This window comes from Hyla sarda, chromosome 6, assembly GCF_029499605.1.
Source record: "Hyla sarda isolate aHylSar1 chromosome 6, aHylSar1.hap1, whole genome shotgun sequence".
NCBI classification, from domain to species: domain Eukaryota; kingdom Metazoa; phylum Chordata; class Amphibia; order Anura; family Hylidae; genus Hyla; species Hyla sarda.
The window spans coordinates 253290148-253313360 of record NC_079194.1 but is presented as its reverse complement, the minus strand read 5'-3'; the positions used below and the strand labels follow the sequence as shown (position 1 = coordinate 253313360).

The window sequence follows — 23213 nt, the reverse complement described above, 5'->3', positions numbered from 1 at the left end:
ATCTAACTCCTGATAATCTTCACCTTTTGGAGGAACCTTGGTTACAAGCTCAATTTCATGCTACTCATACAAACTACTCTAGAGATGTTAGTATCTTGGCACACCAAAGTATTCCAATAAAGTTTCTGAAAAGCTACGTGGATAATCAAGGTCGATATGTGGGATTATTTTGAGAGATATAGAATATGGAAATTTATATGTTCCTCCTCCATTTTCTTCAAATATATTTTGTACAGTTTTAGCTATTTCCTCACAGAGTTCAGATATTCCTCTGTTGCTAATTGGGGATTTTAATATTATAGACCCTATGCTTGATAGGTATTCTCAATCCCAGGCCTCGATGAGGTTGGTCTGAAGCGATCTGATTGGTTGTTATGGGCGACTAAGCACAGGTTTTGATAAATCTCCCCTAATATCTTTATATAAAAACATCAGGTCACATTGGATTTAAAAATATAATTGTTAACTTTTCATTTCCTTTTTTTTTTTTTTTTTTTTTATAAAAAAAAAAAAATTTTTAGTACAAAAAAAATTTGAAAACCTTATGTAAGGTCAGAGTGTTTGCGGAAACTTATTTTTTCTTATACTTATTAATTAATATTCTGTGAACGTTGTAAAATGTGTCAATTAAATAAAAAAAGATTTGTGGTCAGTGTGGTACTTGTGGCCACAATATAGACCTAAACACTCATCTGTAATAGGTTGGTGTGAACCTTGCCTAAGAGTACCGTACATGTTTTTTGCCTCATAGGACGAGTGTTCATCAGGGCACTGATTATATATCCTATACTAAAGGGGTCTCTGTCATGCTCCCTTTAAAGTAAATCTATAGAAATACATTGCTCAAAAAATAAACGGAATACTCAAACAACACAATGTAACTCCAAGTCAATGACACTGTGAAATCACTGTCCACTCAGGAAGCAACACTGATAGACAATCAATTTCACATGCTGCTGTGCAAATGGAACAGACAACAGGTGAAAATTTATAGGCAATTAGAAAGACACCCCCAATAAAGGAGAGGTTGTGCAGGTGATGACCACAGACCACTTCTCAGTTCCTATGCTTCCTGGCTGATGTTTTGGTCACTTTTGAATGCTGGCGGTGCTTTCACTCTACTGGTAGCATGAGACGGAGTCTATAACCCACACAAGTGGCTCAGGTAGTGAAGCTCATCCAGGATGTCACATCAATGTGAGCTGTGTCAAGAAGGTTTGATGCGTCTGTCAGCGTAGTGTCCATAGCATGGAGGCGCTACCAGGAGACAGGCCAGTACATCAAGAGATGTGGAGGAGGCTGTAGGAGGGCAACAACCCAGCAGCAGGACCGCTACCACTGCCTTTGCACAATGAGGAGCACTGCCAGAGCCCTGCATAATGACCTCCAGCAGGCCACAAATGTGCATGTGTCCACTCAAACAGTCAGAAACAGACTCCATGAGGGGGGTATGAGGGCCCGAAGTCCACAGGTGAGGGTTGTGCTTACAGCCCAACACCGTGCAGGTCGTTTGGCAAATTCGCCACTGGCGCCCTGTGCTCTTCACAAATTAAAGCAAGTCCACACTGAGCACATGTGAGTCTGGAGATGCAGTGGAGAACGTTCTGCTGCCTGCAACATCCTCCAGCATGACCGGTTTGGCGGTGGGTCAGTAATGTGTGGGTCAGTAATGTGTGGACAATTGCAAGACAACGCATTGATGCTATGGACTGGCCCTCCCATCCCCCAGACCTGAATCCGATTGAGCACATCTGGGACATCATGTCTCGCTCGATCCAACAACACTACGTTGCACAACAGACTGTCCAGGAGTTGGCAGATGCTCATCAGGAGCATGCCCAGGCATTGTAGGGAGGTCATACGGGCACGTGGAGGCCACACACACTACTGAGCCTCATTTTGACTTGTTTTAAGGACATTACATAAAGTTGGATCAGCCTGTAGTGTAGTTTTCCACTTTGATTTTGAGTGTGACTCTATATCCAGACCTCCTTGGGTTGATAAATTTGATTTCCATTGATAATTTTTGTGTGATTTTGTAGTCATCACATTCAACTATGTAAAGACGAAAGTATTTCATACGATTAGTTCATTCATTCAAATCTAGGATGTGTTATCTTAGTGTTCCCTTTATTTTTTTGAGCAGTGTACTTTAATTTCTCTGGATGTTTAGGAGAAAACATTTGTGTGTTGTACCCCCACCCTTTCATTTACTCATATCTTCTCCCTTTCTCTGGCTGAACCTGAACATCATATCATAGGGCCCTCTTACATGGGCCAATAGGCTGCAAATTATCCACCTTAATTATGGGGCACATACACCTTCAATAGCTGGTCCCTCCATAAAACATAAATGTAATCTTGGCTAAACAGCTGAATGGGGAGATGGAGTAAGCTGCTGTCAGACAGCTCTGGCGAAGGCTTATCTACTCAAGAACAAAAGAATAAGATGTTCTAATACTACTGCCTGATCATTCTCTGACAGGGGGAGAGCAGGGAGCTCCATACATATTAGATTGGTTAGCCTATTCCTCTAAAACCTCCTGATTCAGCCATTTTATCAATAGGGTTCCAAAATCTAATAACTTTTCCAGTCCAATCTGGGTAAACTTGCCAACTTTTTCAGTGTTTTTGATAAATTTTAGATTTTATTACATTTTTTTTCCCCCAAGAGAAGACAATAATACATAAAGGCTACACAACCAGCAAGTGTATACAATGTGAAGAGTATAACTGACAATGATTCTTCAATTTCCTTTGTAAAGTGCAGGACAATATAACAGAGGAAGAGCATTCATCCCAAATCCAAAATCATAAGCAGCAACAGAATAGAACCTGAGCTAATGTGCCAAGGGATCAAATAAAAACAGGGAGAGAGTACAAAGGAAAACAACAAACAAAGGCATTGGGCTTCACAATCAACTCCAAGAAAGATAAATCCCCAACATAAGGATTCAAGATAAAAAAAAAAAAACACTTAGCAAGGCTAAATGTACCAGGAAGAGAAAACGGATTTATATTTAAAAAGAGTAGCTGTCACCAAACTAAACTTTTTATATATTGTTCATTATGTAATTATTAGACACTTTGCTATTTACTTGCTGTTAAAATTCTAAACCTTTACATGTTTCTAATGTGAAAAAAAATGGCCACTAGGTGGCTCTGTTCTGTGGTCTTCTCCCGGCCTGGCAGGAGACCAAACTCAGGAAGTGTGTATGGGCATGGTGAGGTACAGCTCCTGCAGGCTTCAGTGATGTCGTGCCTGCTGGGGAACGCCCACTTTCTCCTGCTGGGAGCTTACACAATGTGAGCAAGGGGAAAGGTATCATACACAGCATTTTAAAGCTATTAATTTTTTTTTAATCAAGTTCATCTAGAAGCTGTTAATAGATGCAATATCTATTTCAAATAGGCTTGCAGAGGTATGAAGAAAAAATATTCAGTAAGCAAGCCTTTCTATAACATGATTATTTTGGGGGTCATTATTTATTTTAATTTTTTTAATGTCTAAAAGAAATATATAGAAAAGATGCAGGAAAAAAAAAAAAAAAAAAAAGGCCTACCTAGACCATGTTGCAATATTAACCCCTTCCCACTATTGGATGTATACATACGCCCAAAGCTGCCAACATGTTCGCGCAACTGGACGTATGCATATGTCCTGCGTTTCTATTGCACCTCTGCGCAGGGGATCAGCATACAAAAAAAAATTAATTAAGAAACAAGTACTTGTCTATGCATACCTCATACAGTTTTGAAGTAACAAATTTTCTTCCAGTGCTGTTCGTACCTTCCATTACTACAACCTGAATTAGATAAAACAGATGCAGAGGTTGACAATGTAGAAGGATACAATGATAACAAATACAGATCTCCAACTTTTCATTAAAGGAGTAATTCAGCCATAGACAACTTATCCCCTCTCCGCAGGATACCTGTACAGGGACCCGGCACTGCGCGGCTAATACTTGTGTCATCGTCCTCACTAAAAGGTCAGACACGCCCCCTCCATTCAGCTCTATGGGAGAGGCAGGAATGCACAAATGCTGCATCTCCGCCTCTCCCATAGAGATACATGGAGGGAGCGTGCAGAGCTGGGGCCCCGTACCGGAGATCGCGGGGCGGGGGGGGGTCCCAGCATTCTGACCCCCCGCGATCAGACACTTATCCCCTATCTTGAGGATAAGGGATAAGTTGTCTATGGTTGCAGTACTTCTTTAAATATTTTATTAAAAGGTGATTATTAAGTCAATACCTGTCCAGGAAACAGTGAATATTCCTTCAACTCTGACAGGTCGACTGGAACCTGCATTCCTGATGAATGCTCCCGATCTCCCTCAAGAATGACCGATTTGGAGTTCAATTTACCATTGCTATCACAGCCAATCTGTCCAAGCACGGTCACAGTCTCCTAAAAGCAGAAGATTAAAAAGTCTAATGATTTCTCATACATTATGTTAGGTAGAAAAAGCAATATGTCTCTTAAATATGTAAACAGTTTTGCATTGTGGTGCAGCTCAAAGCTGAATCATATACACACACAAAAAGGGAATTTGCATAACTATGACATCTGTTTGCTACCTACAACTTGTAGATCCTTATCCCCTAAAGGACCCAGGGCGTATGGGTATGCCCTTGCTCCTTGGTACTCTGGGCGGGGACCGGACCAGGAAGACTGCTGAAATCTATCAGCAGGCATCCCCTGCAAATGCACAGGGGGGGTCCTGAGACCCCCCCATGTAAGTGATCACTGGTGAATTCCCTTGTGACCCGATTACCCAGAATTAGAAGGAAATAGACGATGTACTATACACCGCTAATCACCTCCTGTAGCTAGGGGGAGGTGGCGATCTAGTCACCCCGTCCAGGAGCGCTGCTATCGTCCGACCAATAGCAGCCGACAGAGGAGGGGTTAATGTCCCCTTCTCGCAGCTCTGCTCGCCCACCACATTCAGTCAGCGGGCAGAGCTGTGAGAGATAGCCAGAGACCCCTAACCCCCCCTCTCTGCCGAGATCTGTGCCCCTCAGGGTTGAAGAACTGTCTGTAGTGTGGGGTGAGTTTACAGTAAAGGGAAAGGTAGGAGGTTAAAAAAAGTAAAATAAAAAAAATGTTGTCCCGCCTGACCTCCTAATAGGTCCTCACGGACGCCAGCAGGCGAGGCAATGCAACCCCCATGAAAGTGACCCAGTGGCCGACACTAGTACGAGCGTCCATGCTGCTCGTAGGAGTCCGACCCCCAGACAAGCCGGTGAACGTGTCTGGAGACCCCCAGAGGGTTTATTAGCCACGGACTCAGGAATCTGGATTTACACGGCTGGATACACTGAAATTTACTATTTTAGTAATTTTTTCTGCGACTGCTTTGTCAATCTAATGGTGGAGCAGACGAATCTGTACGCCCAGAAGTTCATTGCCCACCACTGATTCGTTTTTGGCTAGGTCCAATGAATGGTACGCTGTCAGTGCAGCAGAAATGAGGACATTTTGGGGCCTCGTGCTGCATAAGGGCCTGGTAAAAAAAAATATATATATCAGGCAGTACTATAGCGGGGATGTCCTCTACCAGACCCCACTTTACAGTATGGCCATTACAAGGAAGGGGGTTCGAGGCCATTTGGAAATGCCTCCATTACACCGATAATGCGGTGTGTCCCCCCGAGGTGATAAAGCCTACGATCTGCTTTACAAAGTGAGGCCGGTCATAGATCACTTTGGGGCCAAATTTTGTGAGGCCTAAGTACCTCTCAGGGAGCTCTCGGTAGATCAGTTTTAAGGGGAGACTCATCTTCTGCCAGAATATTCCCTCGAAGCGGGCGCGGTATGGCGTGAAACTCTACAAACTTTGTGAGAGTACCTCCGGGTAAACTTACAAGTTTAGAGTATAAGAGGGACGAGATTCCCGTATTGAACCCCCAGAATGTCCCCCCACTCTGGGTGTTCGTGGGAAAATTGTTTGGGACCTTATGCGCCCATTGCTGGATAAGTGTTACCACGTGAACATGGACAACTTTTATACCAGCATCCACCTCTTCACATCCCTTGCCGCCAGATCCACGTCCGCTTGTGGGACCGTGCGGAAGAACCAAAGAGGCCTCCCTCTAAATTTGATCCAGACACCTATGCCCAAGGGTGAGTCCCGTGCCCTGACCCATGAAAACCTGTTGCTAGTCAGGTATAAAGATAAGAGGGATGTCCCTATGCTGACCACAATTCATGGTAACGGCAGCACCCCTGTCCCTGTGCGAGGTACCACAACACTGGTCCTCAAGCCCAATTGTATTCTGGACTACAATCAGTATATGGGGGAGTTGATCTTTCTGATCAAGTCCTCAAGCCATACATGGCCATGCAGAAAAGACTGATATGGCACGAAAAAGTTGCGGTCTACTTGGTACACGTTGCCATGTACAACTCTTTTGTACTGTCCCAGTACGCTGGCAACACAGGGACATTCCTCTAGTTCCAAGATCCTAGGGTCCTAAGGGCCCTGATCTTTGGCGACCAGAAACTGGAAATATAGGTGCCAGGATCATCCCCGGCCCAGAAAAAATGCAGTGTGTGTCACAGAAGGGGGATACGGAAGGACACCACCACTTAAATGTGACACTTTCCCCGATAATCCGGGCCTCTGCATTAAAAACTGCTTCAGGGAGTATCACACTTCCATGCAGTACTAAATTTTCCCTCTTCATTTACATTTTCCATAATTTTACCCCAATGTACCAAGTCCAGACTACATTCCAAATGTTAACCCAATAAAACCACTTAAATTGCCCAAAAAAATAAAATAAAAAAAATGGGTCATAGGTCACTGAGTCACTATCATCGTGAACTTTTTTTTATGTTGCCTCAAATGCGCAGCGCTCTCTCCACCTGAGCGGGGTGCGCATTTGAGGCAACAGTTTAGGGATGGCCACTCACATCACATTCTCTTAATGATGATACAGAGTATAGGGTTTGGGGTGGGCATATTTTTTTTGTTTTGGCTATACTCTGGGTCATCATTCTGGGAACATAACCTATTTTATCATTTTACATCCCACTGTATGCTACTTTAGTAATTTACCCCATATAACGCTCCTTGAGGGGGGGTCCCACTGTTCTGGCTCCATAAGCAGCTATGTAAATGCTCAAGGCCCTGACTGCGCTCCTGCTCTTCCAAGACCTGTGTGCACCCGCAGAGCTGTTTACGTCCAGACTTGAGGTATGTCCTTACTCCAAAGAAATGTGTTTACAAATTTACGGTGACATTTTCTCCTGTTACCACTTGTGAAAATATAAAATATGGGGTAACCCCAGCATTTTAGTGTAAAAATCTAATTTTTCCTTTTCACATCCCACTTTAATGAACATTTATCAAACACCTGTGGGGTGTTAAGGCTCACTGTACCCCTTGTTACTTTCCTTGAGAGGTATGCCATGTGGGGTTTTATTTGCTGTTCTGGCACCAAAGGGGCTTCCTAAATGCGACATGCACCCCCCATTTCAACAAAATTAGCAAATGTGACTTCTCTTCTGAGCATCGTAGTACGCCCGCAGTGCACTTGATGTCCACACATGGGGTATTTCCATACTCAGAAGAGATAGGGTTACAAATTTTGGGGGGCATTTTCTCCTATTACCCCTTGTAAAAATGTAAAATTTGGTGGAAAGCCAGCATTTTAGTGGAAGAAAAAAAAATAATAAAATCATTTACACATCCAACTTTAACGAAAAGTTGTCAAAAACCTGTGGGGTGTTAAGGCTCACTGGACCCCTTGTTACTTGCCTTGAGGGGTGTAGTTTCCAAAACAGTTTGCCATGTGTTTTTTTTTTTTTTGCTGTTCTTGCACCATAGGGGCTTCCTAAATGCGACATGCCCCCCAAAAACCATTTCAGCAAAATTTGCTTTCCAAAAGCCAAATGTGACTCCATGTCTCTTGTGAGCATTGTAGTGCGCAAGCAGAGCACTTAACATACACAGATGAGGTATTTCCTTACTCGAGAGAAATTGGGTTACAAATTTTAGGAAGATTTCTCTTTTACCCCTTGTAAAAATTTAAAAACTGGGTCTACAATAACATGAATTTTCTCCTTCACTTTGCTGCTATACCTGTAAAACACCTAAAGGGTTAAACTCTTTGAATGTCATTTTGAATACTTTGAGAGGTGCAGTTTTTTATAATGGGGTAATTTATGGGGTATTTCTAATATGAATGCCCTTCAAATCCACTTCAAAACTGAACTGGTCCCTGAAAAATTCAGATTTTGAAAATTTTGTGAAAAATTGGAAAATTCCTGCTGAACTTTAAAGCCCTCTGATGTCTTCCAAAAGTAAAAACATGTCAACTAGATGATGCAAACATAAAGTAGACATATTGCATATGTGAATCAATATATAAATTATTTGGAATATCCAATTTCCTTATAAGCAGAGAGCTTCAAAGTAAAAAAAAAATGCAATTTTTCATCAAATATTGGAATTTTTCACCAAGAAATGATGGAAGTATCGACGAAAATTTACCATTAAAAAATTAGAATGTCATGAAAAAACAATCTCGGAATCAGAATGAAAAGTAAAAGCATCCCAGAGTTATTAATGCTTAAAGTGACAGTGATCAGATGTGCAAAAAAGGCTCGGGTCCTTAAGGTGAAAATGGGCTTGGTCCTTAAAGGGTTAAATAGGTTTTCTCACCAATAATTGACAACATTTGAAGCCATACTACAACCATAAAAGGTAAATGCAAAAGAAAAAAACCTTAGTAAAATCTAGACAAGTAGCTCAAGTCCTGAAATACATTTGGGTTTCACTAAAGTGTTTGATTCGCCGGTCTTATGGAAGTACAATGCAGTAAGCAGAGAAATTAAAGAGAACCTGCAGTTATGTTCATGCTGCCTGAATCACAAGTCATAAGGTAAGCCGTGGTGTATCCTGCTGTATTATTTTTGGAGAGACAGACATTTAACCCCTTAAGGACCAGAGGTTTTTTCGTGTTTGCACTTTCATATTTTCCACCTCACCTTCTACAAATAAAAACACCTAAAAAGATACGCTCATGGTCGTTAAGGAGTTAAAGAATCAACAAAATTGGCAAGTGTTCCCAGATCCTGCTTGGCAAGAAGGGCCCTGATCTATAATGAGGTCCACTGGGATCAAAAGTATTGATCATTTAAAAAAAAAACACACACACCAAGAGGTGAGAACTGCAAATCCTCTAAGGCTGCATTCACACCACGTTTTTGCAATACAATTCCCGTATACGTTTTCTATTTGAATTATGGAACCGTATTGAAAACCGTATGCATTGACTTTCTATTGAAAACCGTATGCCAAAAAGATGCATCCAGTTGTATCAGTTTTGCGTCTTGTATGGTTTTTTCCCCCCGTACCCAAACCATAGCCTATCACGGTTTTTGGTCCAGGTGAAAAACCGTATTGAAACCGTATATTTTATTTTTTTTTTTTAAACACGGGAGTCAATGGGAACCGTATGAGAGTACGGTTCCAGCCAGTTTGCCCCATACGTTTTTTAGATTGCAGTTATTTTTCTAGGAATTTCAATCAAACAAGTGAAACTTTATACATAATGAAGTGAATAGTTAGAAACGTATACTTTTTTTCTTTAAAAAAAAAAAAAACAGATGCAACAGGACATTATTTTTCAAATCATATCCACCGAAATTTTTGCAGTCACACAAACTTACTTGAGCAGGAAAAGAGACAGATGTTAATTCTTCAATATGGAAATGATTCTTCAGTGCTTCACCAAGCTCTTCAATTCTACTTCCCACAGCTATATGGGGAACACAAGTAGAAAAAAAAAAGTGAGGGAAGGCGGAAACTACAGAGCCATGGATCATATGGTAAAACAGAGTCCCCTGCGGTCCATACAGCGGAGCTGTAGAAACATAATAGACATATTATATCATTTTTCTCTATGTAATTCTGTGCCTGATGCAATAGGCCACAATTTGTTTACAGGATATATTCAGGGCCCCAGATATATTTATAGTTGCAGTATTACTGCTCTCTACAATTGGGAGGTCATAACAGATTTCTGTGCACGAGCCCTAAATCTAACCTAAACAAACTACATGAATCCAAACAAGACCTGTCTACACTACAGAATAAAGGGGACCTGAAAGCAGGTTTATGTGGCCCTATCTGACTGCAGCAACAAACCTGGTGCTGCAGTTTTGTGATAACCCCCTTAAGTAACTTTGTGTTGATATTTTGAATAGAGAGCTGTCAAGCAGGGGCAGGTGGGTGGTCCAGAGGGGAAATGTCATGGCATACAGAACATGCACACAATCTGAACCACCAGGCAATAAATGGTGTTTCTACAAAAAGGACTGTACCAAAAAATAAATCGTGATAGTCGTCTGCTGCAAAACATCCATGTCAATGCTGATGTCCTCCATAAACACAATGGCCCTCATTTACTATTGCAAACCCGACATGTTTTGTCGGGTCGTGCGCCAGATTCTGTCGCATTGCGCCAGAAATTCTGTCTGCGCCAGAATCTGGGCCAGAATTGTAAAAACCCTGACTAACTCTCCATTTTGCTAAGAAAACCCGAAAAAGGGGCGTGGCTTCCGGGATATGGGGCGTGGTGTCCAAAAAGGGGCGTGTTCCCGAAATTTTCACAAAAACCCAACATATTTACTAAGGTTTCCACTTAAAATGTGGTGGATTTGAGCTGAGGAAAACCCGACAGATCAGAGCATGTGTAAAAAAGCAAAGTGTAGGGAAAGTGGAAAATGTAGGGAAACTTTAGTAAATACCATGGAAAATAAATTGCAGGGAATTAAAACCCACAAAGAAACCTACACAACACTCTTATAAATGAGGGCCAATGCACATTACTTGGGGAGTTATGATGGATCAGTCTGCAGAACTAAGTCTAATGAATTCCAAGATATTCAAACAGTAACATGAAGACTATTAATCTGAGGTCATTTATATTTATAAAAAAAACAAACAAAAAACGACAACTTAGTTTTACATTTAACATTTACCATCTCTGATATCTGTCAACTTCTGAAACATGTACTTGTATGATTTAGTCAGTGACTCTTCCTCTTGTAGAGTTATGAGTTCTACTTTAGTATACTTGCCACTTCCACCACTCCATGACGTTCCTTGCGTTTCTCCAAATGAGGTCACTATTTCACCACGGTTTGAGCGAGAGCTATACTTCTGTGATGGGGTGGCACTTAAGCAGAAAAATAAGAAAGAGGAATCAGGTGTGTCCAGAATGCCTAGTGAGTTGTGCCGACTATACAATGCCTCTGCTGCCTTCTTAAAATTTACCTATAACTTTTTTCTTCTTTATTGTTTAATAGAGATAGATAGAGAGTTCTTAAAGTGGTACTCCAGTGGAAAACAAGGTTTTGCAAATCAAATGGTGCCAGAAAGTTAAAAAGATTTTTAAATTACTTCAAATAAAAATCTTAATCCTTCCAGTACTTATCAGCTGCTGTATACTACAAAGGAAGTTATTTTCCTTTTTGAATTTCTTTTCAGTCTGACCACAATGCTCTCTGCTGACACCTCTGTGCATGCCAAGAACTGTCCTGAGTCGGAGAGGTTATCTATGGAGATTTGCTCCTACTCTGGACAGTTCCTGACATGGACAGAGGTGTCAGCAGAGAGCACTGTGGTCAGAGAAAAAAAAAAAAAAAAAGAACAACTCCTCGGGAGCACAGAGCAGCTGATAAGTACAGGAAGGGTTAAGATTTTTTTAATAGAAGTAATTTACACATCTGCATAACTTTCTGGTACCAGTTGATTGGGGGGGGGGGGGTAACGGGGAAGAAAAAAAAATAAATAAAAAAAATTAATAAATAAATAAATAAAAAACACACCTTTTCCACTGGAGTACATCCTTTAGGAGGACTAGTCTTGTCTCATGTGTTTTAGTAACTGCTGTCTATGATATAGATATATAGATATATATTATATATATTATATATATATATATATATATATATATATATATATATATATATATATATATATATATAAAAAGTCTGGAACATCTTAAATTAGACTTCTGCATTGTACCATTGCTCTACCACCCCTCTTGGAAATGTATGCATCACCTGTCAATATGGCAGGAATGGAAAATGTTTATTTACACACTTTAAAACTGGTCCAGTTTCTTTCACCTACCAGAAGAAACACTGAGGAGGAAAGAAAGTTTTCCTATGACCGATGTAACAAACGCTAACTACCCATACGACACAATAACCCATTGATATGACGACATTGCAGCACTACTGCTAAATAAAAGACTCCATTTTCTAAGTAACTACTGCAATAAATTAAGGGGAAAAAAAAAGGCTAAATACATAATGTTTGTAGTTGGGAGGCAAGAATGGAAAATGGGCGTCTCGTCATAGACCGTCTCTTTCTATATGGAAGCCACCACAACCTCACAGGTGTCAGGATTTGGTCTCTTGGGTGACTAGTTTAGTATTGTGAGGATACCAGAGAAGGGATTACAATCTTCACAGCAACAAGCAAGACATTATTTTGCTAAGGTTATTAAATGTGCTCTTGATAAAATGATAAAAAGTTTGGTTTGATCATGACATGGGCATTTATATTACCAACTTTGACTTTCAAAGATATCAGCTGGGCTGGAACAGCAAATGCAGAAGTGGATCAAGCAGGAAGGAGAAGTACAAGACCTTCCTGTAATCTGTTATTAGACTAGTCGGTGTATTTTCTGAATTTACAAATCTACAAATATGTTCTTTGTACAGGATTGGTGGGTAACTGTTCCGGAAAATACAGACAATTTGAATAGCTGATAAAATTTTGCAATATATATATAAAAAATAAAAAAGGAATTCAGCTGCAATATGAGAACGCAACCTTATTCTGGGAAAGATGTGTTACCTGCTCTTCCTACCAACATCAAGTATCTTTGTGCAGGTTGAAATAATTTTTGCCATCTTTATATTCATATTTATATTTTTGCTGTGGAAACCATGACTGGTTGTTGGGATACATCAGTTTTAACTGGATTTCCTTCGTAAATCTACATAAAAATTATATACCTGGGTGAGAAAGTGGCCGGTGAGAAGAGGAGATGGGGACTCCGGGTCATGGAAGGAACACGTTTCGATTGTGGATTCTCAGGTGTAGATAAGATGCGTTTCTGAGATCCCTGGAGAAAACAATGGAGGCAATATAAGGAATATGGCTGCCGTATGATCAGACAGATTCATGTAACTATAAGTAAAGATGCACAGTGAAATGGTCTTAAGCAATATGCAAACATTACCCCAAGACACAGGATCCTGGACACAACTAAACTGCTCTTCAAATATTTATTTATGAATTGCTCTGATAAATATTTACTGAATCAATATAAGAGCGCTACTGGTAGTTACAAATAAGTGGATTATGAATAAGAGCTCTGGAGAAAACAATAGGACTCTTTACACCATGTTTTGCATAAGTATCTGGTAATCTCCTTCCACATGCAGTAAATATATATGTAAACCCACCACCAGGCAGAGGCCAAGAGAGGATCATCTTGGCATCTTGGTTTTCTAGTTGAATAGTGCATTTGTTGTTTTTCAAGTATCTATTCTATGAAAAATAATATTTTTGTTACCTTGTTTTGGATCTTCCCCAACTTTCTACATAAATCTAGCTCTTTACGTCTTTTCTGATGGGTCTTATGCTTTTGTTCCAAACGTTGAACAGCGGAATACCCCTTTAAGACCTTCCACCATTTTTGTTGCCCATTTGCAGGTGAAGTCTCCAGTATGGACCCCAGTATGCCAGACGTGGTCTCAATAGCGCTCCATACAGCAGGATCACAAACTCCCTCTTCCTAATTATACCTCTAGCTACACATGCAAGCATTCAACCTGCTTACTTTACTGCCAGGCTGCACTGGTGTGAAACCACTACCCGTTAAAGGGGTTATCCAGGAAAAAAAAAATTTTTTTATATATCAACTGGCTTCAGAAAGTTAAAAACAGATTTGTAAATTACTTCTATTAAAAAATCTTAATGCTTTCAGTACTTATGAGCTTCTGAAGTTGAGTTGTTCTATTCTGTCTAAGTGCTCTCTGATGACACGTGTCTCGGGAACTGTCCAGAGTAGAAGCAAATCCCCATAGCAAACCTCTTCTACTCTGTGCAGTTTCCTAGACAGAGATGTGTCAGCAGAGAGCACTGTTGCCAGACAGAAAAGAACAACTCAATTGCAGCAGCTGATAATTATTAGAAGGATTAAGATTTTTTAATACAAGTAATTTACAAGTCTGTTTAACTTTCTGGAGCCAGTTGATATATAAAAATATATTTTTTTCATGGAATCCTTCTCTACCGAAGTCTTCACTTACACAACACTGCATATACAGATTTTTGGAACAGTGGGCTGTGCAAATGAAAAATTTAATTTTTCATTTTCACGGACCACTGTTTCAAAAATCTGTCAGACCTGTGGAGGGTAAATGCTCACTGCACCCCTTATGGGAGTTTTATTTTTTTAGCGTTTATGTCTAAACCTCTGGTACAATCAGCCACTCTTGTGCAAATGCCCAATTTAGGCCTCAAATGTACATGGTGCTCTCTCACTCCTGAGCCTTGTTGTCTGCCCACATATGGGGAATTTCTGTACTCGGAGAAATTTTGTTACTTATTTTGGGGGGGCTTTTTCTCCTTTTACATCTTGTGAAAATGAAAAATTAAGAAAAGAAAAAAAGCATGTTAGTATAAAAAAAAAAAAATTTAAATTTTTTTTATGAACATGCTGGCGTAGCTCCAATTCTTTCATTTTCAGAAGTGGTAAAAAGGCCCCCCCAAAATTTGTAATTTTCTCCCGAGTACAGAAATACCCCACATGTGGCCCTAAACTGTTGCCTTGAAATTCTACAGGGCTCTTGAGTGAGAGAGCGCCATGCGCATTTGAGGCCTTAATAAGTGATTTGTTTAAGGGCGGCTGAGGCTATGTTCAGACGGTGAAATGTCCGCACGTTGAAGAGATTCCCTTACATTTCTCTTGCTTTTTCTTCCTTTGCTCTGGCCTGCATCTTGGGGCTCTGTGCCCTGCTACTTGTTCTTGGTCACACCCCAGTTTATCTCCTCTAAGGAGTCCGCACTTCTGCCCATTACCTGTGGCTGTAGGGTGCAGTGTAATTTCCTTTGGTGAACTGGTACTGGTATAATCTCTGCCTTGATCACTTTGGTGTTATTATATGTGCGGTCCTGCGTAATTGCTTTCTATGTGTATTCTGTGTGTGACCTATTGCTATCTATATATATCATTGCTTATTTTGTTACTAGTTTATAAACACAAATTTGCCATAAAAATGCATCAATCTGCTTTCACACATACTGGTCATTCAAGGTTTTATTGACTAATTTTTTTATGGGGTTCTCTGTTGTTACTATTAATCTCATGCTTCAAGTCATTTATTTGTAATGTTTTCTATAATTTGTCTTTAAGAAATAGTGTGAAACCAAACACTGCATCTCCTTCTCATACTTACTTTTGCAGGAGTGGAATATGAATCTAGAAGGTTTTCCTCTTCAGTCTCTACCTCAATACTGAAATAAGTTAAGGGCATGAAATAGTTACTTATGGTTTAATGCCGAAACATTTGTTTAAGAAGTCGACATAGTAGAATCTAAGCTGGTGGAGAATAAAAGGATACAGCTCTTGAATGCTGTTAATGTCCCAACTGCCACAATGTTTCTCTTTTTTTACATTTGGACGTCTCAAATTTTTTTTGTTGAGAACCTAAAAAGGAAACGAACAAAACATGCTAAATAAATTCACCATTGTCCTATTACAGAAGGATGTGGCCCACCAAAACAGTCTTAAAGGGATTCTCCGGCGCTAAGACATCTTTTCCCCTATCCAAAGGCTTGCATTGAGGGGGCGGAGCGTGACGTCACACAGGGGCGGGGCCGTGAGATCACAACGCTCCGGCCTGCCATGATCGCCAGTAATCAGACCCGGAATGAACGTGCTCCGGGGATTGATTATAACGGGGTGCTGCGTGAAAGATCACAGGGGTCCCCAGCGGCAGGATAGGGGGATAAGATGTCTTAGCGCCGGAGTACCCCTTTAAATTCCAGTCACATGACCTGTTACATAGTGTTGATCCTTAGCCCGTTGGCTGAGAAAGATGGTGTGCCACTTAGGACAGGTTCACACCACAGAATGTTCACAGGAGATCCCAAGGGCAGCACTAGAACCACGCGGCCAGCACTGCCATCCCCATAGATGGCAATGTATTTATGTAATTCTTTCAATGATTCTGCTCAGAAATGAATTGCCACCTATGGGAAAGGCAATGTGGTCCTAGTGACACCCTCGCTATCTCTGGCAGAAATTCCTTTGTCTATGCCTCTCTGTTTCCAAGATATAGGAATTTTACCATTTTGTGAACTGGGAAGTGTAGCACGGAAGTAAAAACACCATTGTAATCAGGGCCACCAAGGCTACAAAGTGACAAATATAGAGTTACATTTTTCTGGACTGACCACAGGGCCTCTTTAAATAAATTAGAAGTCTTTGTCAACATTCTTTTTCAAGCGCTGTGTAAGCTAGGAGTGTAAGTGCATCAGGCTCCCCCAATACCATGCAATTTCTTTTTTACATGCTCTTAAAAATGAAGATAAGATGTACAGATGTAGACTAAATTGTTGGTACCCTTCTGTTAAAGACAGAAAAACCCACAATACTCCCTGAAATAACTTGTGACTGATAAAAGTAATGAGGTTTATCTTCTAAAAATTAGTTGAGAAATCAGACACTGCTTTTGAATTCACCCTTTAACGACAAATGGACGCACAAAGTACATCCTGATGCCCTGGTACTTTTGCGCACAAGGACGTACATTTACATCCTGTACATGAAAGGAGCCCAGGAGGTGCAATCTTTTCATGCACGGTAAGTCCCTGCTGCGGGGGTCCAATGAGTCAAGACGGTGGCCGAAGGTCTCACCTGCCTCCTGTCGTTCTCAGGGGATCTTCTCTGGCCTAAGCATTGCACTGAACAGTATAAGTTGACTCCTATGAGGACATAAAACAAATCGTAAAAAAGATCCTCCCAATAAAAAAATTTAAATCACTCCTTTTTTTGTTTTTACAAAAAAATTTAAATAAAATATGATTCTCTTGAACCACAATTCAAAGGCAATGTCTGATTTTCATCCGTTACTTTTCAGTAAATTGTTATTCATGGGCGTACTCTGATACATAACAACATGAGCGCTTATCTCTGGCTCTCCCATAGATATGCATAGATAAGGGATAAGTTGTTAAGTACCAGAGTACACCTTTAACTAATGGGTACCAGCATTTTTGTCCACGTCTGTATGAGACAGGTTTTGAGCACTAAGGGTGCTATTGTACTCTTATAATAAAATGATATTAGTGCACAATATATGTCCTTGATTTATTCGGTCTAGCCTTAACAAAATACCAAGGTTTAAATAGATATTTCAACATATAGTCTATGGCCACAATGGTAAGACAGTAACTACTTGTGAAATGCAAGGCAAAGTCTGTAACCTAAAGAAAATACTTCTTGATTTAAAAGCGCACACATTCCAAAATAGTTATCGTTACAGAGAAACATAAATAAAACCTTTATACAATTTACACAAGAGACCGATAGAGGAGAAGAGGAGGAAAACTTAAATGCACTGATGTGTGAAGGGGGTATAAGGGCTGAACAAACACTAAGAATTAATAAGTACATGCTCCAATGTCTGCCAAAGGTTTGTATGAGAGAGGTTGGTGAATGTCACGAGAGTGGATGTGGAAGGGGTTTAAGTAGGAGTAAAGTTCGTCATACACATTACATAAAATGTCAGCCAAATCCAGCAGTCTCTACGTTTGGATGATCATCTATTGTGCAAGGGGGGAGGAGGGGAGGTCTCCTAAATCTACCATGATAGAAGAGGTCATTGGAGAGAATGATTGAGTAGTTGGAATGGTTGTGTACAATGTACCCTTAAGAAGGGAAGGAGTGAGCACAGCCAGTCCAGCCGAAGAGAGACTTCTTTGGCTGGATATTGTCTCAAAGGGGGGGGTCTTTGGAACTGTCTATATTTCGGTTGCGATGTGATGACATATCCCCGTCACCAAGCACTAGCAGGTGGTGAGGCTGCTGCACCCAGTCAAGGGGCTGGAGCCGCTGTCATGGTCAGAGAATCACCAGGTGTTAGTGTGCGCCAGCAGTAAGGTAGGTAATCAGGTATGAGAGAAAGATAGGAGAGGGCAGCGCATGGTGTTCCCGTGGGATGAAACAATTGTATGGGTATCCTCTGTGAGGAGCGTCGTCACCTGTGTGGATCTCCAGGTGTGAAGAGATTTGGGTGGTATGCTGACCAACAGAGTTCTTGATGAAGCCTTAGCAGAGGTCCGTAGCGTAGAAATAGTAAATAATAGAAAAATGCAATGCAGTGGCGCTCTCACCAGTTGGGATGAATATGCAAGCAATGGTAGGTTTCATGTAAGCTCCCTTATTGAAGTACAGTACAGATAACGACAGGAAGGAAAGACGCGTTTCAGGAGGTTAATCTCCCTTTATCAATTGCAGGTAAGGCTTGGTGTAAGTGTAGTGGGAAAGTGAGAGGCTATAAATAAACTTCGAAATTATGGGAATTTGGGGCCAAAAAGCAGGTCAGTGACATTAATTAGCATAATGCATCACTAACATGAAATAACAGTTTAATACAGGTGCATACAGATATAAAAGTCCTTGGAATAAAAACAAACAAATTTGGTAATTGAGGAGCTGTTGATCTTATCTTTTTCTCTTTCTCCATTAATTTGAGCAGATCCGGAGGAATAAGGTGGGGGGTCAATGTGATGGGCAGGGGAGCGGGTGAGTGGTATGTGGTGCAGGGTGGGGGGGGACGGGTTTCCGGAAGGTCCTTGAGGGGGTCTTGGAAGTCCTCAGGGGTCTAGGCGGGTGGTATGCACGTGCAGGTCTCTATGGGGTCAGTTTGTCATTTTTGGTGTTTGTTACCCGACTCCAGTGTCTGACTTTATGAGCGGGGAGGGGTGGATCTTTCTTTAGTCAAAACTTGACATTTCCAGTTTTGTAGTCTGTGTGATCATGGTTTAATTTCTCTAGTTTGGCGTTTGCTACATCTCTTTCATATTTGTGAATTTTAATGCCACATGCCGGCATTAGTTGCTACTAGCAACTACCAGTAGACTTTACCGACGGTGTTAGCGATTTCCCAAACATGGAACTGAAGACGACACGTTGGACCAAGAGTGATCTTTATAAAAGCCTAATTGACAATACTACCTCCACTCCACACTCCATCCCTAACATGGAAACTACCAATCATGTGAAAGATGTCAAGTCTATGAGCGATCTGTTTATTTAACTGGGATACAGTTACAGAGATACAACACCAGCTCGATCGCTTCTTTCTATCTGTTTACCTGGTGGAAAACATCTTACCCCGTGGCCTTAGACTACATGCCGCACCGGCTTTCTCCAACAATGATGAACCGCAAAGAGCTAATCAGACTTACTCAACAGAGGGCTCTCCAAAGAAATATTATCCAAACCGGAATACAAACACATCAACATCCCTGAACGCGACACCCCTCTCGTTCTACTTTCTCCCTGAGATTCACAGAGACTTGTCCAATCCACCTGGCAGACCCATAATTTCGGTAATTAACTCACTAACCTCAAATCTATTCCAGTATGTGCAAAAAAGAAAGTTGCAACAGCACTCTAGGTCAAAAAAATGGAGGCTCTCAGCGCACCTTTTGATCAAAATGTGTCCCCCCAACTTTCTTTTTTGTACATTTTGTATTTGCCACAGCAGCGGGCACCTGTGTATTAGGTTGTTGTGCTGGCTATTTTTCCATTTGTTTTTATTTTGTAAGTTGGGGGTATGGCACCCTATTTAGCCGTGCACCCCACCCCTATCAGACTGGAGGTGGTTTAGTCAATGGCTGATCCAACATGTCACACAGTCAGAGGCTATATGCACAGCAGAGGTGAGTTATCATATTAGGGTCCCAGCCGATATGAGGCCACCTCCGCGTGGTGGATGGGGGGACACATTTTGATCAAAAGGTGCGCTGAGAGCCTCCATTTTTTGACCTAGAGTGCTGTTGCAACTTCCTTTTTTGTACATTTTGTATTTGCCACAGCAGCGGGCACCTGTGTATTAGGTTGTTGTGCTGGCTATTTTTCCATTTATTCCAGTATGTGGATATCCTTCTTCAACAATGTCATCACGTTTACTACTACACCAGGGTCACCACCAACTTCATAAAATCCATAATAGACATGGAATGGAAGGACCACTACAGTTTTCTCACTATGGACATCACATCTCTCTACACCATCATCGATTATCAACTTGGCATTATTATCGGTGTTGCTCATTTTCTTAATAGAGACGTCAAAATGCCACCACCACAACAACAGTTCATCCTGGACAGCATTTTATTAATTCTTCAACTTAATGTATTTCAATTCAACGGAAACATCTAACAGCAACCCAGCTTATCTTACCTTTTTATGGGCCATTTCGAGGAATCTGTCATCTATCAACATGAACTGTTTAACCACTGTATTCTCTACAAGAGGTACATTGACGATATTTTCAGAATTTGGGACAGTACTGAACAAAACCTGCCTTCATCAACTTACTCAACAAAAACACCTGGAATATCCACTTTACCTTTAACCACTCATACAGCAGCATAGAGTACCTGGACGTCATAGCCTACCATACATCCGATCACACCAACAAAACTAAAACTTTCCTCAAACCCATCAACTGGAACAGCAATCTAGATTCTAGTAGCTGCTAGGGCTGGGCGGTATACCGGTTCATACCGAATACCAAATTTTTTGGGCTGCACGATATGAATTTTCCCCCCATACCGCAATACCGGTTGGGCCCCCCCCCCCCCCCTCCCCCCGTGAATGTATTATGAGCCCAGCGCAGCGCTGTCCCCACATCGGGGAACTAATCCTATGCTACCCGCCAGCACTCTTCTGCCCCCCCCCCCCGCCAATTAATTATCAGCCCAGCGGGGTACTACTCACATATGTCAAGCACTGCCCTCCTCCTCTTTGTTGGGGGCCGCCGGAACTCTATACTGTACGCAAGTGGTATCCCTATGCCCGGGCTGCAAAAGATAAAGAAAATAAACTGTAACTTACCTACGTCGGTCACACGCTGGGGACGAGAACGTCGGACAGCCGTCAGCCTATCACCGGCCGGAGCGATGTCCCTTCTTACATGACAGTGCGTTTAACCTATCATTGGCCGGGGCGGGACATCGCTGCAGCCGATGATAGGCTGACGGCTGTCCGACGTTCCAGTCCCCAGCGTGTGGCTGACGTAGGCAAGTTAAAGTTTAATTTTCTGTATCTTTTGCAGCCCGGGCATAGGGATACAGCGTACAGCAGTGGTCTCCAACCTGCAGACCTCCAGGTGTTGCAAAACTACAACTCCCAGCATGCCCGGACAGCCATTGGCTGGAGGTCCGCAGGTTGGAGACCACTGGCGTACAGTGAGTTCCATCGCCGGCGGCCCCCAACAAAGAGGAGGAGGGCAGCGCTTGAAGGTGACATGCGAGTAGTACCCCGCTGGGCTGATAATTGGGGGGAGCAGAACAGTGCTGGCAGGTCACATGATTTGGGGGAAGCCGAACACTGCGCGCAAGTCACATGATTGGGGAGGGGATGGGGCAGAACAGCGCTGGCGGGTCACATGATTTGGGGGGTGAAAATACTGTTATATACCGTGGAGCCGCCGCAAGTAAAAAAAATACCGTGATACACATATTTGGTCATACCGCCCAGCCCTAGTAGCTGCCACTACAAGAAATGAACCAACATCACCTTCGGACAATATAAGCGCATAGGGCATAATTGTACTGACACCAAAGACAATCAAACACAAAGTACCATCCTAGGCCGACGTTTTGGAGCTAAAGGTTACCCACACTCCCTCATCAAACAAAGCAGAGAGAGAGCTAAAAACCTTAACCAGTAAGACTGCCTAATATCCAAGAAAAGGACCGACACCCACTCAACAACCACCAAAAAGAACAAGGAAACTGAACACAAGTACACTTACATTTTCATCACCACCTACAACAGCGATCAACAAATCAAAAACATCTTACATACTCATTGGAAGATCCTGCAACTGGACCCCTTTCTCAGATATCCTTCTAGCTAAACCCACCATTACCTTCAGAAAAAAAACCTACCAGAACATACTAGCACCCAGCAAATTAAGAGCAGAGCCAAAGCAGCTTACCCTACAGGACAGCTCACAGGTAATGGGGAGTTACAAATGCAACAGAGCCGGATGCAAATGGAGCAGAAACCTCTCCAGCAAGAGCAAAACCTTCACCTCCAATGTCACGGGTGTCACATACCCCAAATATTTCATGAACTGTAGTACCACCTACATCGTTTACCTCCAATGCCCCTGTGGACTCCAGCGCCCGCAGGTTATATATGATTAGTTCGGAGTATGGTGGTAAGGGGGAAATTAGTGGGGGGGGGGGAAAATGTCAAATACCGTGGAACCGCCATAAGTTTGAAAAATACCGTGATACACATTTTTGGTCATACCGCCCAGCACTAGGAGATACTAATTGAATGTAGCAGATACAGTACAATCATTTATTAAGATGTAACTCAGGATGAATCCAGGATAAGTAATGTAAAGGGGTACTCCAGCGTTTTTACTTCTAATCCCCCGCATTTGTTGGTGGCTCTGATGACAATACTCGGGTCATTGGCCAGTGCTTTTATTGCTTGCAATTTAAAACTAGAACATGTGATTTTTAAAATCCTGATCCATTGTAACACTTGGAAATAAGCTGCTGTCTCTCCTCTAAACTCGCGAGTTTCCATGTTTATAGGGCGGTCAGGGGACAGTTCAACACCACTCACCGCTGTTTCCTTTTTCCATCGACGCATTGACCCTGCAGGACAGCTCTCTCCCCTCAACTCTCACTGACTCGAGTTTTGTTTATTTTTTGGGGGTTGGAATACCTCCTTAAATCCTCATTTAATTATCCCTGCAGTACAACCAATTCGTCAAACACTAGCCATAGTGATTTTTGTGCCTCAAAATTCAAGGTGTGAACATAAACTAATGTGCATGGCCAGCTTTGAGGTACTTTTCATTGCTACATAACAGAATTTTGCAGCAGCATGGCAATATAAATCTGTAAATA

The 23213-nt window shown here is 41.7% G+C and overlaps 1 protein-coding gene across 2 annotated transcripts in view; it reads right to left on the bottom strand.

The window, feature by feature from the left end:
• POLA2 (DNA polymerase alpha 2, accessory subunit) overlaps positions 1 to 23213 on the bottom strand; it is a 70763-nt gene that overhangs the window by 36850 nt on the left and 10700 nt on the right. The window contains exons 4-10 of one of the 2 annotated variants that reach the window (XM_056526950.1): positions 15665 to 15750; positions 15500 to 15557; positions 13049 to 13158; positions 11099 to 11196; positions 9686 to 9774; positions 4256 to 4411; positions 3744 to 3806 (exon numbers count right to left, since the gene is read on the bottom strand). In XM_056526950.1, coding sequence (XP_056382925.1) covers positions 3744 to 3806; positions 4256 to 4411; positions 9686 to 9774; positions 11099 to 11196; positions 13049 to 13158; positions 15500 to 15557; positions 15665 to 15750 — 660 coding nt within the window. Of the gene's footprint in view, positions 1 to 3743; positions 3807 to 4255; positions 4412 to 9685; positions 9775 to 10999; positions 11197 to 13048; positions 13159 to 15499; positions 15558 to 15664; positions 15751 to 23213 lie in introns of both variants that reach the window. The other variant, XM_056526949.1, reaches the window with a different exon arrangement.